The 19439-nt window shown below is 36.5% G+C and overlaps 2 protein-coding genes across 2 annotated transcripts in view; one reads left to right on the plus strand and one right to left on the minus strand.

Moving 5' to 3' along the window:
- The window catches only part of ar (androgen receptor), a 42190-nt gene that overhangs the window by 13368 nt on the left and 9383 nt on the right, over positions 1–19439 (minus strand). The gene's annotated exons all lie outside the window — the stretch shown is intronic.
- On the plus strand, positions 5081–13757 carry LOC146623868 (uncharacterized). The gene is made up of 9 exons (XM_085364819.1): positions 5081–5223; positions 5759–5907; positions 6008–6144; positions 6238–6331; positions 6885–7257; positions 11162–11379; positions 11460–11643; positions 11879–12003; positions 12175–13757. Exons 1-9 carry the CDS (start codon positions 5085–5087, stop codon positions 12508–12510), a joined length of 1755 nt encoding a protein of 584 aa, XP_085220945.1. The 5' UTR covers positions 5081–5084; the 3' UTR covers positions 12511–13757.

Genomic DNA, 19439 nt, shown 5'->3' on the forward strand with positions numbered 1-19439 from the left:
TGTACAGTGGGTCTTATGGACAAGCTGAATATTGCTGGGAGGAAGACAAAGATTCTCCTGCGCACCATGGGACAGGAGAAAGTGGTGGACAGTTTCATTGTACCTGAACTTGAAGTTGCTGGATTGGACAGTGACATGTACTGTGATATGCCTAACCTCTTCACTCAGCATAAAATGCCTGTGGATACTGGTAACATCCCAAATCAACAGGACCTGGATGACTGGCCACATTTGAAGCACGTTCATTTGCCAGAAATTAAGGCCAATGTTGAGCTTTTGATTGGCATGAATATGCCCAGAGCTCTAGAACCTTTGGAGGTCATCCGGAGTGTAGGTGATGGACCCTTTGCCATTAGGACTGTGCTCGGCTGGACTGTGAATGGGCCACTTAATCGAGAATGCTGTGGAAGGCCAGGATGTTTGGCAACAGTTACCGCCAACAGAGTTTCTGCTGTCATACTGGACAAGCTATGGAAACAGCAGTTCAAGATGGATTTTCCTGAGAGCAGCAATGATGAACAGATGGGGCTGTCAAAGGAAGACTTGAAGTTCCTGGAATTGGCCAGCAAGACGGTGACTTTGGGGGATTGGCACTACAGCATTGCCCTGCCACTAAAAGACCGAGACATAAGAATGCCTGACAACCGTGCAATTGAGCAACGAGCCTTAGGTTTGAAGAAAAGGTTCATCAGAGATAAAGACTTTCACAAAGACTACACTGCCTTCATGACAGATCTTATATCTAGAGGATATGCAAAGAGAGTCCCAGTCACAGAATTAGAGCGCCAGAAATGGGGAAGGATTAAACGCAACTTCGTTCCCGGAGATGTGGTCCTTATAGTGGATGATTCTGCACCTCGTGGTTCCTGGATCATTGGGAGAGTCACCGGAGCTGTACCAGATGAAAAGGGGCTTGTGCGTCAGGTCTGGATTAAGACCCCAACCAGCCATGTGTGCAGACCCATCACAAAGATATGCCTTCTTCAGGAGACTTCTGACCCATGATTATGACATTTTGACACAGTGTGACATAACTAACTTTGAATTGACTTTAATGTTATGAGATGTACATTACAGACTGACTATATTTAGGCTAAGTGCTGGTAACCTCTGGCCTATGACTGACTGACCATGTGCAGACAGAAGAGAAGACATGAGAAAATAACTTTGGTGGACTTTTTGAGTATGTTATGTTGTCTCACTGGGTGTCTGTGATATGATGAAGTGTGTGTTGTGAGTTGTGGTGTTGGATGTGTAATTATTACTGTAAAAATGTAATAATTAGGGGCCGGAATGTTATGGATAGGCGTAGCTTTGGGTCACGTGGTGTCTGTAATAGTGATTGCTATATCACCTGTTCACGGCCCGAGGGAAATTTTGTGAATGAGTGGGTGATGGGGGAAGTCGACTTTTGCTGACCGCTCAAGCTTGGAATGTTTTTGATCACTGTTTTTCTACGGATTTTAAGGATTTGATAACAAATAAAGGAGTTTTAACTTGGAACTTTGACTAACGTTTTAAACAGCGGGCGCGTCAACATTATTCCCCTATTCAGCTGCTCGGCGACTCAAAGGCTTGAAAGTCGCCAACAGTATGTATCTTAAGAAGTCAAAGACAACAAAAGCAAAACCAACAAATACTGTATGTTAAAGTAAACATACTGGTTTCCCATCTTGAGCTTAACAAAGCTGTAATTCCTTCCTCCACAAATGCTGAAAATCCTGCAGCAGCTGCTCCATATGGCAACCTGCACTTACAAACCAAATTAGAGCAGGAGAAGCTGCCAAATACATTTAGCTCTTTAGCAGTCAGATTTAAGATCACCTATAATTTTTTTCCTAGAACAGTTATATGAACGGTTAAGCTTCGGCTCAGCCTGTCATTTGGGAATGTCAGCCCTGCTGAAGAGCAAGTGACAGGAAAATACAAATGGCAACAATGTGATGAGTGTACTGAAGAACACACACTTGTGTGCTCTGGCGATTTTTGAAGTGCAACAGGATCTTTTGTACAGGCGTAATTTTACAATGTATTTCTCTGACAATTAATCTGTTGTAGTGTCTGGGGGAAACAAAAAAGACAAGAAGATGGAGAATCAGACTATGAGGAACATATTAAATTTTTAATCTGTTTTATCAAAGCTGAGTGACAGTAAAAAAGTAACTGTTAATTGTCGTGCAATTGCCTCTTGCAGCTTCTGTGTGTAAAGAATGTCTAATTAAAACTGCAGCCTGGCTCTTCAGTTTGATAAATATTGAGCTGCCAGTTATAGACACGACTTAAGTCTCTCTCAGGAGTGGCAGAGCTGAAAGAAAATTGCAGATTATATAAGATGGATAATTTGTAAGTCTCACATTTCCACTCCTGATCCAATAACAAATATTTCAAGTAAAAATGGTTTATTAAAATTTTTTCCTTTGGATTCTCAACTGGTGACACAGGCAGGCATCTGATCTTTGCAGAGAACAATGTAAATGGTTGGGTCGAGCCAACGTGACACTCTCCATACTTGAGTTGAAGCCAATATAAAGAGACAGAGACACCCAATGGGTGGATTCAGGCTTTGTTACGCTCAAAGACTTGGTCTAGGAACAATAAATATGTCAAATCAGTGACAACCACCTGCATTAACTTGCATACGTTGCATACGCTTTGGCATCCGTGTCAATATTTCCAGCTCAAAGTGGCAGTAAATAAGCTGCTCCCTTATCCAGAACAAACCCATTTTCTCTCATATCAAATTCCACAGGCGAACTTTACCACTCTTTTTTTGCCAGGTCGATTAGTTGCTTTTGATAGTATCTGCATCACAATCACAATATTTATAGAATTCTATTTTTGGATAACTTCATCTCATGTGTAATGTCTTGCATTCTAAGTTTTGTCATTAGTTGTAAATTTTGTTTCTGAAATTATGAAAGTGTGATAGGATGGCAAAACTGAACATTAAACCAAGTCACAAAGCGTCACGTGCCAGAGAAATGCTCACATTTCTATATAAACATAAGAACTGTAAATTCAACATGCAAGTTCTTTACATTGTATACCATAATAATATATGGTAATGAAATCACCAGGACAACAATATAATATTTTGATCAGAATCATATATATTGTCCATCCATCCACACGGCATTTGAGTTCTGTTTTGGGAAAAATGCAGCTTAAACTCAGTTGAATGGAATAACATAATTCATTCAAATAATTTATTCAAAAAACAGTGAGGGAAATACGCTCAGGATAAATGTACGTATTACAATCAGGTTAAGTTATTTTTAGCTCGTAAGTGTGTAAATACCTTGAAATTTTACATTGCTGTGATGTGACGAATCTAGATTTAAAAAAACATTTAATAACGAATGTAATAAAACATTTAAAAACAGTTCTTAGTCAGCTTTTTGGAGATAAATATATTTTTTAATTGTTTCTGTAAGAATAAAAACTTATTAAACCTTTACTAGTTCTTCCTATTTTATCTTTGTATTACTTTAAATACCAGCAAACTGTAAATAGATATGAAGTTAACTCTGAACCATGAAATAATCTAATTAATCTTTCATGCAATTTATTTTGTTTTTTCAGAGAGAAAAAATCACAATGGAATGTAGAATTCTCAAAGACTCACAAAAACACATGTATCAGGTTTGATATGCTTAACTTTGAAGCGTTAAAACAATGAATCAACGCTGGGACAATGTAAAACTTTCTGTTCAGTGATCATTCTGGACTTCACACCGCAGCGTGTTTACTTGGAAACACAGATTTAGTGTCCCTGTCAAAATGTCAAGTAAGTGCATGAAATGTAAATCCTTCTGAAAAGAAGTGTTCATTATCTCCTCTTAATTACTACTGTTCTGTTTTTTGTATAGTATTTTATGCATTTGTACACAGCAAAAACTGGAGTGTTAAAATTTCAGGGTTAAAGATGTTAGAGTTGATTTCCACTCTCAAAGTGTCATTTTAACACATTCTGATTCAAATAGTGTTCAGTGTTGGAGTTATTAAACAGTGTTATTCAAGTCCAAGCAAATGAACTCTGAAGAGAGTTATTTAACTTGGTAGGCCCCTGGGCTTCTGCCCAGGTAAACCCGTGGATCAATTAAGTTTGCTCTGCCGGGCCGATTTTCCATGTGCTTCTGCTGGTTACACCGTGGTGGATGCCTGCCGTGCTGCTTGGAGTATTTTACACAAACGGTAAGTTATTCAAACTTATATAAAATTCACGGTATTCTATCGGCGCAGTGAGGTTTTCTTGATGTTTCTTGGTTTTCGGTTGCTGAAAACGAGCTTTAATAGAGGAGGAGATGTGTCGAAAATTCTATTTAGCCTCCAATGCTAATGTTAATGTTGCAGTCTTTTTACTCGTAAGTGACGGTAGACACTGCACGTGGAAGCGCCGCGCCACGTTCAGCTTTTCCCCTGTTCACACAGACACGTCTTTCTCCACGCCAGTTCATGAGCGTTTTTGCTTCTCTGTTTATTCAGAGTAATTTTTTCACAATTGATAAGTAAATAACATCCCAAAATAATTGAAGAGAGCTTGTTTTAGTCACTCCTGCTTTTACTTTGACATCGTTCATCGCTGACTTGTCTCTAATCTGTCTCTCTCTCTGTCTCACTCTCTTCTCCCTTTGAGACACCCGCCCCAAACATAGTCAGTTAGGCTGTCCCCTCCTTTGCTATGTGTTCATTTTCATCTCTATTGTCTCTTTTCATACACAAATCTGATCGCATTTGTCAATCGCAGTATTTTATTTTGGAGAATAGCTTTTATCTTCAAAATTGCCTGGATTGTCTTGTGTGTCTTGGTGTAACTTCCTGCGGAACATGCGTGGCCCACGCAAAAAATAGACCAGATACCGAAACAATCGCTTCGTAGCACTCCGTGTCTGGTGTAAACTACACCATAGATTAACGTGTATTTTGTATTGTGTTATGTATCAATTGGACTCCTGCATGGACAGACACAGGTTTATTTGATAACATTAAATGTTATTGCAGTGAAATTCAAACGCATGGTCAGTATTAATCACCATGTACGGTATATGTCAGTGTTTTAATCATTTGTGCTTGAATTGCTCTAAATGTCAAATACTATGCCATCTTTGTTATTATTTTATCCCAGTAAAATGCTGGTCCAGGTTCGATACTGCCAACAGCAGAAGTATGTGAAGTTGGAAGAGGTTGATGGGCGTTTTGAGTTTATGCAGTTTCATGAAAAAGGTTTGTTTATATCTTACCTAATTTTAGTTGGGGGGACAGAATTTTTTGTAGGGCGTTTCGCCAAGTCTCTTGAATCATACAGTGGTGTATCACTTTAGTGAATGTGAGGCAAGAACAGTTTACTTAAAAGGTGCACTCAGATATATCTTATCTTTTCCAGTCATCGAGAGATTTTGCCTGCCACCTGATGCAAAAGTAGTGTACAAAGATGCAACAGGGACAGAAGTTGATGAAGTGATTTTCAGTGATCTTATCAGCCAAGGCACTGTGGTCCTAACAGTTTTCTCAAGTGATGGTGAGAAATTTAAAGGGGCAAGCTCAACACCAGACATGGGGAAGGGCTGTGTGGCTGCGTGGCTGCTGGTTGTTCCAAATAATCAGGAGCACACAATTTGACCAATCAGCTGTTTGAACATTGAGATCAGTTAATTTAAATGAGTCAGGTCTGCAGTGTGATGTTGCCTTGTTAGTTAAAAATCTGCAGCCAGATTTGTTTTTCTACACCTTACAGAATAATGTTGTTTTTTCCTTTTAGAATTTTCTGATTACTCCTTGTCTTCTGCATCTGATTGTTCTGACTCAAGCTTCAGCTCAAATGCAAGTACATCAACTATACTTCTAGATGAGGGTCCCAGGAAGAAAACAAGAGTTGAGGGTACTGTTGATGCAGCATCTGCTAAAAAGGTTGTGACAAAACTCAGTTCTCATAGTATTTTTTCTACTTCATTATTCTTAATATGTAGAAAAGCTATTCCTCACTTTTTGCATCTTTTTTTTTCTCAAGTTAATTGAAGGTGTACTTGGAACCAATTCAGGTGGTGAAGAGGTTCTCCAGGAATATCACACAACACAAACTCTAACAGATGCTACCAGAAGAAAAATGGTCAATATAATAGTGGCTCACATGATTGATTGCCATGGGTATGCGTGTTCTATTTGTGCATTTTATTTTTTTTAAATACAAGTTACTATTTTGCCATTACTTAAGCATGTTAATTTAAAATCGTTTTTCAGGCACCTCCCCACCAAAGCTGTTAGAGAACAGTACGCGCTAGGGGTAGTGACATTGTTCCCATCCCTGAAAGACCCATACTCCAAGAAAGGCTATGTATAGTCACTACTATTGCACTTTGTTTACATAATTTTCATGCTGTGCATCATTGGGATTTGTGTGTGTTGACATTTAAGTTCTAAAAATTTTCAGATTGACAACACATTATTTTTGAATGTATTTACATTTTAGGAACACTTCTATGATGCTGCAAGCAGCACTGGATACATTTCTTGGCGTTTTGAAAACGATACAGAGAAAGACTAGAAGAGGATCTGCACCACCAAGTAGCTCCACTGGCTTTACTCAAGGAGGTAAGAAATTAAGTGTCCACAAACTAGATAATGTGCTCATTTACATTAGATACTATTTTGTTTTCATTTACCTATCTGATCAGCACCTATGCTTTTATGTTGATGGCGCTGCAGCTCAGTGGGTGTGACGTGGCATTGACACACGGCGTCAATGCATTAGCGCCGTGATTACAGCCGGATTGGCGTCCTTGCGGTGGTGCCGTAATGTTTGGTGATAAGAAAAAATTATCATTCCAAATAATTCTGGCTATAGATTTTGTTTGGGCAAACAAAGGTACTAATAATTGATATTAAAGAGAGACAAAATGGCAAAGATGAAGAAAGTCGAAGAAGATCTGGAAGAGATTAAGCATTCACTTAATTCGTTGACGTTGGAAATTGAAAAAGTAAATAAGCAACAAGGAATATTAATGTCGATGATGGAGCAAATCAAAGAACTAAAAGATCTGGTCAAGGAGAAAGATAAGACAATCCATTTTTTGGAAAGGAAGGTGGACGACCTAGAACAGCAGGCTCGACTCGAGGAAATGGTTATTACAGGTCTGGAAACTAAACACAGAACATATGCGAGAGTTACCGAATCTGGGACTGGTGCAAAACGAGGAGAGGACGTGCCCCCGATGGAGGAGCTACAATCGTTGGAACGGCAGGTTGTGGAATTCTTTTCGAGTAAAAATCTTCCCCTGCATAGTAACAATATATCTGCATGCTATACTCTTCCTAGAAGGCACAAAAATGCTCCTCCAGCAATTGTAGTGAGATTTGTTAATCGAAAACACAAAGTAGAATTGCTGAGACGGTCCAGCCTTTTGAAAGGAAGTGGAGTATATCTGAATGAACATCTTACAAAAAGAAATGCAGATATTGCAAGACAAGCTCGTATTTTACGGAAGGAGAAAAAGATTCAAGCAACCTGGACCAGGAATTGCAAAGTGATGATTAAACTGAATGGAACACCAGAAGAAGCCAAGGTTGTAACGATTAAGGAACTTGAGGAATTGGACAATTATACGTGATAATATGATTAAGATAGACAAATGGCTGCGACCAATTATGGCTATAACTAGTTTATTTTTGGCAAGGTCAAATGCTACTTCGGGAGGAAAAGGACAAAAGGAAATTGTAAAATTGGATATGGAAGATAACAAGATCAACGGACTTTAAAATATGTTGATAAATGAATGTGAGATTGCTTAGGATCTTTTCTTTCCTTTTTCAGTTTTTTTTCTTTCTTTTTTTTTTTCTCCTTTTCTCTTTTTTTGTTTCCTTCTCTTTCTTATGAGGTAATAGATAGCGCTAGAATAATTTATGCATTATGTTTGACGACACAGATTATAAATCATATGATTTTGAAGTAGGTATTGACCCTGAAAGGAATGTGCTTAATACAATTAATGTCACATGTGATTATTTTACAGAGGAGCAATTCAGGGATAAGGTTGATATAGCCAATACATTTTCTTTAATTCATATTAACTGCAGAAGTCTTTATAGAAGTTTTGCTTCGATTGAAGATTTTCTGTATAGTCTGAGAGGCAAGTTTCAAATAATTGCTCTGTCTGAAACATGGTTAGATGAGAATAAGGGTTGTAATTTTTGTATTGAAGGATATGATTTGTACTTTGTGAATAGAATTAAGACAAAAGCAGGAGGGGTGGCACTTTTCGTTAATTGTGATTTGAAATGTAAAAAAGTTGAATGTATGTCTGTTGTCATGGATGATTTAATGGAGTCTGTGACAGTAGAATTGGATATAGAAAAGAGAAGTAATATAATTGTAACGTGTATATATAGGAAACCGGGATCACAGATTGAGTTATTTACAGAAGCAGTAGAAAATTTATTGAGTAAGGTTAAGGGAAATAAGACTGTATGTTTGTGTGGTGATTACAATATTGATCTTTGTAAAGTGACAAATGATAAGGCTTCGTCAGATTTTTTTGAACTATTATATGGTAAAGGATTTTATCCTTTAATTATAAAGCCGAGTAGAATAACGGAGAAATCAGAAACACTAATTGATCATATTTTTATTAATAGTTTGGAGAATAATATTGAAAGTGGCCTCATCATAAATGATATAAGCGATCATTTACCAGTCTTTTTTATTTTTGATTTAAATATGAAAAGAAAGAAAGAAGCTAGTTTTGTGAGTTATAGAAGGTTAAGAAATGATGAAGCAATTAATAGGTTTAGACAAGATCTCATGGAAACGGACTGGAAGGAGGTTTATGTTAATGAGGTCAACATTGCATACGGAGTATTTTTAAATATATATTTGGCCTTGTATGATAAACATTGTCCATTGATATCATTTAAGCATAAGAAAAAGAATATAAATAGGAAACCTTGGATAACTAAGGGTCTTGCAAATGCGTGTAAAAAGAAAAATAATTTATATAGGGAGTATATAATATATAGAACTAAAAATGCGGAAATGAAATATAAACTATATAAAAATAAGTTGGTATTAATATTGAGGAAAGCTAAGAAAGATTACTATAATAAAGTTTTTCAGGAAAACAAAAATAATATTAAGGGCATTTGGAATATTTTTAAAGAGGTATTGGGTAATAAGAACACACCCAAAGTTCGGCCTAATTATTTTATTAATAATAATCAAGTTGTTAAAGATAAGACCGAAGTAGCAAACGAATTCAATTCTTTTTTTGTAAATGTTGGACCTATTTTAGCAAATCTAATCAGGAAAAATGATGATCCAGGAGATGAGGAAGCCTGGATAGGTGATAATAGAATGGTTAATTCCATATTCTTAGCCGATACTACCATAAAAGAAATAGTAGCAATTGTAAAAAAATTGTAAAGATAAAAAATCTACTGATTGTGATGGTATAGACATGGTCATAATTAAAAAGACAATAGATTGTATAAGTACTCCTCTTTGTTATATTTTTAATCTTTCGCTACAGTCAGGAGTATTCCCTGACAGAATGAAAGTGGTAAAAGTAATACCATTATATAAATCAGGAGATAAGCATAGTTTTAATAATTATAGGCCAGTGTCTCTTTTATCACAGTTTTCAAAATTGCTAGAAAAACTCTTTGCACAAAGACTTGATAGTTTTATTGAAAAATATCAACTAATACATGAAAACCAATTTGAATTTCGTAAAAATAGGTCAACGGCATTAGCGTTGTTGACTTTTATTGAAGATATTTCATCTGCAACACATAATAATAAATACACAGTGGGAGTATTTGTTGATTTAAAAAAAGCTTTTGATACGATACAACATTCTATTTTGATTTCTAAATTGTATAACTATGGAGTGAGAGGAGTAGCATTGAATTGGTTAATGAGTTATTTAGAGAATAGGTTGCAATATGTTTATTATTTTGGCAATACTTCTGAAAGACTGAAGATTGTATGTGGTGTTCCTCAAGGTTCTATTTTGGGACCTAAACTTTTTAATTTATATATTAATGATATTTGTGACGTATCTAAAAGGTTAAATTCGATTTTATTTGCAGATGACACAAATTTTTATTGCTCTGGAGAGAATTTGAAAGACTTGGTTGAAATTATGACTTCTGAGATGTTAAGAATAAAAAAATGGTTTGATGTAAATAAATTATCTTTGAATCTGACAAAAACGAAATATATGATATTTGGCAATCGTGTAAAGGAGGATAAAGTCATTATGTTTATAGAGGAAGAATTGATTGAAAGAGTTACTGAATTTCGTTTTTTGGGTGTAATAGTGGATGAGAATTTGACATGGAAATCTCATATTGAACATATTAGAAAGAAAATGGTCAAAAGTATTTATATTTTGGGTAGTATAAGAGATTTATTAAATTATAAAACAATGCGTATTTTATATTTTTCTTTGTTTTTTTCATATATCAACTATTGTGTTGAAGTTTGGGGGAATACATATGAGAATACCATAAAACCTTTAAACCTATTACAGAAGAAAGTTATACGAATAATTCATAATGTTAAATATAGAGAACATACAAATAAATTATTTATAGAATCAAAATTATTAAAATTAGGAGATTTAGTGAAATTACGGACATTATTAATTATGTTTAAGGCTAAAAATAATATTTTGCCTTTTAAGTTACAAAGAGTATTTTTGATGTGTTCAAGGGGAGAAGAGAATAGAAGGAAATTTTATTTTAAACATCAGTTAGCCAGGACTACACAAAGATTAATGAGCACAACGGTTAGGGGTATAAGACTGTGGAATTCACTTCATTATAATTTAAAGAATTGTATAAATTTACAATGTTTTAAAAAGTGTTATATGTTTAAAACGATAACTCAGTATGAAGAATGCGAATGAATGTGATGTTGGTTTGGGATTCGACCGGAGAGAAATGTCAATATTAGTTTGTTCCTGATTTTTGGTGCCCACCGGTGATATAAGTTCGATGGTAGATAGGGGGCAGGGTTTAATAAGAATATTTTCTTCTTCCTGCTCCTTTTCACACATGGTTGTTGGGTTTTGTTGACAGAAGATGTGGTTGTTTTGTTTGATTGTAGTACCAAGTGTGAAATAAATAAAAATGAAATGAAATGAAATGTTTGTGTGTTTTTCTTCAGGGGGCCCAAATTACCAAAGGCCCATTAATGTCGACATGCAGCTTGATGGAGATGCTTGCCAGGAGGCCATCTCTTTGCTGAAACATACATCCGACACTTCCTTGATTTTCCAGAAGATGAGAGAGACCTTTCAGCATCGTCAGAAGGTCATCAATGATCCTGACAAAAGTCTTGATATCCTGTCTATCTTCCCAAGATTCTTGGATACAAGAGGATTGGTGAGAATATTCAGTGGAATTTTTAATATCACTTTAAATTTCAAGATGAATGTGGCAGTAGTAGATTTTCTTTCTTAAAGGTGAATCAAGACTTCACTCTCCTGTTTGATGATGAGATATCTACCAGGCTGCTTCAGAAATGGGATCCAATCTTTAGGTATCAAATCATCAAAGAGGCCAAGCAGCTCACCTCAACAGTAGAGTTGCGTCAATTGGTGCAGTCAGCAGAGAGTCCACCAGGAAGTGATCTTGATGAGGCAGCAAGTGAGTTTGTTAAATATGATTTGCTATAAGCAGTTAAAGTTCAATAGCATCAGGATTCTATTAATAAATACCAATTCATTCACCTGTTAGCTTTGCTTCATCAGTTTTCTTTAGCTGTTAGTTTAATGTTTATGACAGCACATTTCAACTTTCTTAGGAAGTGTTTCTAGTTCTCCTTAAAAATTGCATTTGAAAGATTTGCTGTCAATTGATTCTTGTGACTCTTTGGCCGCAGCCTTTGACCAAGACATGGCCTCCCTGTTGTTACTGTTACATCTACTTCCGCCACCCCCAGGAGGACCAAAGTATCAAAAAATCAGCGCCTCTGATGCTGTTGAGAGACTTGTAGTCTTTCATAAGGTAATTTAATATTTATAGTTTTTGTCATAAGTTGTCATGTCACTGGTTAAGAGGTGAATGAAACAAATTACAGTTGAGCTTACAAAGGAGGTTTACATACTCATTTCTGTGATGCTATTATCTCTGACTTGCTCCTGTGTCTAATGCTCAGTATCTTTGTCTCAACTCCAGTCTTGCTGCAGTTTGGAAGAGCATCTCCAGAATCAGCAGAGTCAGCAGCCATACCTCCTGGCTGTTGGGCGCCAGAAGAGGAAGGTCGACAGCTTCTATGTTGCCATAGACAAGCGTCTCATCCCCTGCCAGGCCAGCCGCTCCCTTGGGGCATTTGATGAGCTTCTTAAAGCTCATTTTGTGTTCAATGTGTCTTATGATGCTGCACTTGTGAATTTCTACACATTTCTGCAGACAACAGTATACAATATTGATATGGGGAAAATGAAGGAGTCCCCAAGAGTGCGTGACTTGAGAGCCAAAATCCTTAACCAGGAAATTCTTCTCACAACCTAAGTAAAAATCATTAAAATGCTGACATGTTTTTTGTGTAAGAGAGCTTATCTCAGCAGTCAGCAGCTGATTTCACATTTAAGAGGTGAACATGGTTATTATCCTGGACCTAAGTTTAAGTTATGTTGTTGGCAGCCAGGCTGCAGGCTTCAGTTCCAAACTTATGCAGGCTTTAGGAAGCACCTCAGTTTTCACAGCAATGTTGACCACAATGATCGAACTTCAGCCATTGCTTCTTTTTCTAATGACACAGTTTCACCTGCTTTGGAGGACCAGTTTAATTCCTCTTATCTTCCTCACAGTTCTCCCAGTGTTCTTCCAGAGTCTAGTTCTTCCAGTGTTCCAGTGAGCATTGATTCAGTACTTACAAGGGATTCATCCAAAGAAATCTGTGCATCCATTGTGGCCAAACTGCAGGGTAGTGGCCTTTCTAACAGTTTAGTATCCTCACTTGTAGGCGATTTGGAGGAATTAACAAGTGAGCTTCGCTCAGAAGCAAAGCAGGCCATTCTTTCTGCGTTACCCACAAAGGACTCCAGCATATCTTTAATAAATGAATGTTTTGAAAATTTTGAAAACCCTTTCACCAATCTGAACACAGAATGGAAACGAAATAAATACTTAAATCTAAAATGGGGAGTTGTAGAACCTAGAGAAATAACACTTGGAGTGAGGTATGACATCAGGTGAAATCAGAAGTTTGGTACTTATGATCAAGTACCTGTGAAGGATACTTTTATATATGTACCTATTTTGGAGTCTTTGAAGTTCATGTTTAGAAATCCAGAGATTTGTGTTTTCCTGCAGAGAGAGTGTAGCTCAGAGCCTGATGCTTATCATGACTTTTGTGATGGAAGTTACTTTAAAACTCACCCTTTGTTTTCAGCCAAAAGGCATGCATTACAAATTCAGCTATACTATGATGACTTTGAAACAGCCAATCCTCTTGGCTCTAAACGCGGAATTCACAAAATTGGCTGTATTTATTTTGTTATAAGAAACTTGCCCCCAAAATTTAATTCCATTTTGATGAACATTCATTTAGTGTCACTTTTCCACACACCAGATCTGCAAAAGTATGGTTTTGATGTTATACTGGAACCACTGATAAATGATGTCAAAAAACTGGAAAGCCAAGGGCTAAGTCTTCCATTTTCTGATGAGCAGGTATATGGCACAATATCACAGATCACTGGAGATAACCTAGGGATGCACTCAATTCTTGGTTTTAATGAGTCGTTCAGTAGCTGTCATTTCTGTCGCCTTTGTTTGATTGAGAAGAATGATTGTCAAATGGTGTACAGTGAGGATGATCCTAAAATTATTCTTCGTGGGAAAGATTTGTTTGACATACATTGCCAGTCTCTTCGGGAAGATCCTAAATTGAAGTCACTGTATGGGTTGAAAAGAAATTCTGCACTCAATTCATTGCAGTATTACCATATTTGCAATAACTACTCATTTGATATAATGCATGACCTTCTTGAAGGTGTGGCTCAGTATGAGGTCAAATTGCTTTTTGAGTATCTTACGCAACACTTCATATCAGAACAGAACTTGCTTTCTAGGATTTATGGTTTTGACTATGGATTTTTAGAAAGAAAAAACCGGCCCACTAAAATCATATTGGACAGTGCTGGCAATAGCATTGGTTTGAACTCTATCCAGACATTCTGTCTTGTGAAAAACATCCCACTTTTGTTTGGTGACATTATTCCTGCAGGGAACAGACACTGGAATTTGTTATTGTTGTTACTTCAAATAATGAACATTGTTTTTTCACCTTGTCTCACTCTGGGAATGACTATATATTTGAAGAATTTGATTATTGACCACCACAAACTATTTAAGCACACGTATCCACACAGAAACTTGATTCCTAAGCATCATTTTATGATTCATTACCCATCCTGTATTCGAAAAATTGGCCCTTTACTGTATATGTGGAGTATGAGGTTTGAAGCTAAGCACAAGTTGTTCAAAGATTATTTCAAAAATTTCAAAAACCTCACCAAATCGCTTGCTAAACGGCATCAGATGGCCATTGCTTATCACTGGGAAACCTTTTCTCTTAAACAGGAGTTTGGGCCAATTAAATCATTTTCTTTAAGAGGTGAAAGTGTGGTCAATAGTGAAATGCTATTATCAAAAGATGTTTTCTCAACAAGTTGGGTTAAAATTGATGGTGTAGAGTACAAAGCTGGACTCGTTGTTTGCAGTACAATGGAGGAAGACATGCCAGTCTTTTGTCAAATAATTGATACACTTATGGTTGAAAATGACATTTTTTTGTTGACAAACAAACTCTTTACTGAAAACTTTGATGAACATCACCATGCATTCAAAGTAGTACAAACTGAAGAACGGTGTGTCATAAAAATAACTGAACTCAAATGTCACAGACCATTTGATATTCAAAACTCATACAGTGCTGCAGATGAAAGTTTGTACATTATATCTTCATTTATTATGTTTTGATTCACTTTCTGGGAAAAAGCAGCATGATAATAAATGTTTTTGGACAATGTACAGTTTTCTTGAAATTATTCTCATGATTGTACTTGTTGTCGTTAAAAAGTTATGTTAATCTATTACATAAATAGTTCTTTTAGGGATTAAAACTACCTTAATAAAAGATTAAAGAGTTAAAGTAGTGTTATTTTTCAATCTGTGTAGTGTTAATTTAACCCAGTTTGGTGAGTTAAAAATTAACTCAGACATGGTGTTAATAATAATTTGCTCAGTGTTAATTTAACCCGGTTTTAAGAGTTAAAGAAGGAACTCTGACAAAGTGTTAAATAATTAACTATTTTGAAAATGTTAATTCAACTCTGTAGAGTGTGGAGCTATATAAACCCTGAAAAAATGTTAAAATCAACTCTGTGGGAGTTGATTCAACACTACAGTTTTTGCTGTGTACACACGATATCGTGTGTGATGCAGCTGATTTGAAAAAAAGAGAAAAAAACTATTTGACTGCACAGAAAACATTAAAACTAAATAAAGAAATAGCAGAGAAAGCTCAGAGGTTAACGAAGAGAAATTATTATTCAGTTTATTTTGCCTGTTTTTGTCTCTTCGTCCTGGTAAGACATGTTGTAATGCCCTCCTTTCATGTTATTTACTAACCAGTTTTGGTTGGTAAGTCTGTTATTTCAGTTAAATCATTTTGAGAGTTTTCTGATTGGCTGTTAAGCACCAAGAGAGAAACTGTAACTGCTTACAACTGTCATTAAGTGTTTTAATTACTGTTTTAAAATGGGGTTTTTTGTGTGTTTTTCTGAAAAGACTGCACTAAACAAACAGAATAACAACATAAAAATTAGTTCTATATCTAATGAGCACTTGGATTTTTTCTTTGAAGAGAAAATGGTGAGATATTATATAGCATTTTAGTAAATTAAATCTAATTAAATAAGTAAATGAACTTTAGTTATTTATGATTTTTTTGTCTTGCTATTGCTGCCAGTATAAAGGGATTAGTTAAATCAGTATTTGTCAAAAGCATCTTGGCAGTCACACAAAGGTTGTTCTGAGGTTTTAGAGAGACTAAATGACTCCAGTTCTTTAACAGTACAGGTGCTATATGAATTTGAACAAATTGGTGTTTTTAATATTGGTGAAATCAAGATCTTTGTTAATTATTAGATAACACCAAAAAAGTTTGGGACGATGTATAAAATCTAAATGAAAACAGAATCGCTGAAAACCCATATTTTAATCACATGAGAACTTGAAAATTATCACATTTTTAAACCAACTAAGTGTACCACGTTAATGGCTGTGTTTTTACCACAGTGTAGTATTCCTCCTTCTTTCAACAACAGTCTGTATTTGCCTGGAGACCAGATCCTGGACTTTGGAGAGGAACATTGTCCCATCTTTGTGCGATATAAGAGTCTAGCTGGGCAACAGTCCTGGGTATTCACTGTCACATTTTTGTTTCATGACGCTATTTTAATAGCTGCAGCAAGTGATTTAGTATTATCTTGCTGAAATATGCCAAGCCACGCCTGAAAAAGTTGTCTGGATAGGAGTATATGTTGCTCTAAAACCTGTATATACTTTTCAGCATTGGTGCCTGTCCAGATGTGTAAGAAGTCCAAAGGCACTCAAACATGCCCATACTGTCAGAGATGCAGCGAGTCCCTCTCCTCTTTAGCTCAGAGGTTTACATGTTTTCCAAAAAGTTTTTTGGGGTTTTTTGAGATAATGTCCGTGACAAAATCTTACCTGATCTGTGAAGATCTTGTCAGAGGAGACCAGTGAGAGGCTGAGTGACTGCTTCAAAACCACAGACTGGGATGTAATATGTAGTCCACAGGCAGTGTTGGGGAGTAACGGAATACATGCACCTCCGTTACGTATTTAAAATACAAAATATGAGTAACTGTATTCCGTTACAGTTACCGTTTAAAAAGGGGGTATTCAGAATACAGTTACTTTGTTGAAATAAAAGGATTACACGGCGGTATTTTCCTCTTTCCTTTGTTAGGCTATGCCCTCGCTATTTTTGGCAATTCCACGCCGGTGGAAACTCAAACAAAACACGAATTAAGAGGCTCAAATGCCTGTGTCTCAATCTTGCGTCTCATAATGACGTGAAGAAATATAAAAAAAATTTATTTAATATGAAAGCAATAAGAGAGTGTTACAGGCATCGCCCTAAAGAATGTAGCCTCATGGGCAATGTAGTGCTGCAGGGAGAATCGACTGCCATACCCGTTATGTGTCTGTGAGCGAGGGAGGGAGAAAAAGGAGAGTACGAGCTGTCACCGAGCAGAAAGAGTGCTCTCTCCCTTCCTTTTAACTCTTTATATCGGACTTCAGATACAACATCACTAAATGTCACCTCCAGAAGTTCTCTTATGATAAAGTCATCAGTGGTTGTGTATCTGAGGAGAATGATCTGGAGAACAGGAAGGTCATCACTGACTTTGTCATCTAGTGTGAACTCAAACACCAGTTATATGAAGCAGATGGTGGTTGACTTCCAGAGAAAACTCCCATCACATTGTTGAACATCAGGGTCAGGAACAAACTGCTGGGAGTTCACCTTGTAACACTAAACTGGACTGGTCACGTAACACTCAAACTTTTGCAACAGGGGCCAAAGTCAGCTTCATCTGTTGGGCAGGCTGAGTTCTTTTGGGGGTTGGACATTACTGAGGACATTACTCAGATCACGGCACCTAATATTGATTTTCAACATTGTCCCTTGCAAGCAGATCTTTCTCCAGATTGTGGGACTCTTTCAATGATGATATTATAGTATAAGTATAATCAGTGCTTGATGTTCAAAGGCGTCAATTTTATGTTGAGGAACATTTTACTGAAATTGTTCCACAATTTGTAGATGCATTTTTTTTTTGCAGATTGGTGAATCTCTGCCCATCTTTACTCCAAAGAAACTCTGTAAGATATTATTTTTATAAATGCTTATGTTACTAACATGTTCTCTATTAACCCAATTAGTTGCAACATGGGGTTACAGCTTTTTATTGCCCCCATCCAAAGTTTATTGAGATGTACTGCTGAGATTAAATTGAGTTATTATTTTTCATGAAAAAATAAAATATCTGTTTAAATATCTTTTTAAAATAAAATATGGATTTATGAGATTTGCAAATAATTGCATTCTGCTTTGATTTACATCCTACATCTTTGGAATTTATCTTATTTATATCAATCAGAGAAAGCATGCAAACAGGGACACAAACCAGCACCTCACAGGTTACTACTTGACTGCTCTAACCTCAAGTCTTTGTCTAATCCAAGTTGCCCAGATAGCAGATATACGTAACCTTGAATTCAACCATTTTGGATGACAGTTCTTAAGGGATCTGAGCCTCTGCCTGGCTTGGGAAGACTTTGGAATCTGACAGGAGGAATTAGGGTAAATTGCTGGGGAAAAGGTCGTTCTACCTTGAGGCAAACGGAGAGATGTGAAATACTAATGTTATAGTTTGAACTCTGGAAGTGTTGTGCTAGAATTACAATAACGAGAACTGCTTGCTTTTGGACAAAGCCCAATTCTAGGTGTTCAAAACAAAGGAATACGACCCAATGGATGGTACAGCTGCAAAGCAAAACTCTGACGTGAAATCTGTATTCTACTGCCTGATTGAATTCTTGGTCATTTGAGCTGCTTGCCTATTCTTCTTGTTCCCTTCTCAATGTCAATTCTATCTTCATTACTCTGACCATTCATTTTCTTGCTCACCATTTGCAAGCTAATCAGTCTTCGGATGTCCATCCTTCAAATCTCTGTGTTCTTCTGTCACTCTGCCTTTCAGACTCTTTGTTGCAACCTGGCTCCAACTCATCTCCACCCCATCTAAGTCACTATATTAGTTCTTCATCTCCACCATCAGCAGCATCTAGACTCCAAGACTGTTTTGCCCTACCATTGTAGGTTCTACGATCTGCCATGCTCTACCTTCTTTGGAGTTTACCAGCAATATAGTTTATTTCTGAGAATGTGTACTTCAATGAATTATGTTCACTTGTTTCAACAATCTGTTATTGTTCAACAAAAAACAAAAAACGAAGAAGTAGATTTAACTCTCGTTTGTTGACTGTGAAGCACTAGCCAATGTGAATTTTAACATCCATCTCTTATATTCAGGTCTTCAGGTACTTTGAAGCCTTTATTTGACTTGGAAAGACTAGCATCAGTAATCAAAACAAATTGATAAGAAAGCGATTGACTTACCTCGAGGCAGACAGGGAACTATGAAACACCATGGTAAATGGTAAATTGACTGGTTCTTATATAGCGCTTTTCTACTCTCACTAAGCACTCAAAGCGCTATTATATTTACTGAAGCATTGCGCTAGCCCTGCCCTATAATTCAGATAACTTCCATTACCTGTTTTGGGATAAAACCTGCACATAATCCTGGATAGTACAACTGAATAACTTTTACCAC

Source organism: Diplotaxodon limnothrissa, linkage group LG10, assembly GCF_057381915.1.
Source record: "Diplotaxodon limnothrissa isolate DT_005_m linkage group LG10, D_limnothrissa_male_GT1.1, whole genome shotgun sequence".
NCBI lineage: Eukaryota > Metazoa > Chordata > Actinopteri > Cichliformes > Cichlidae > Diplotaxodon > Diplotaxodon limnothrissa.

Bases quoted from the DNA above. Each gene is read 5' to 3' on its own strand.
- LOC146623868 (XM_085364819.1), top strand. From the start codon at position 5,085: ATGTCAAATACTATGCCATCTTTGTTATTATTTTATCCCAGTAAAATG. The intron at 6,145-6,237 runs GTATGCGTGTTC...ATCGTTTTTCAG, and splicing joins CACATGATTGATTGCCATGG to GCACCTCCCCACCAAAGCTG. The intron at 7,258-11,161 runs GTAAAAATCTTC...GTTTTTCTTCAG, and splicing joins GGTTGTGGAATTCTTTTCGA to GGGGCCCAAATTACCAAAGG.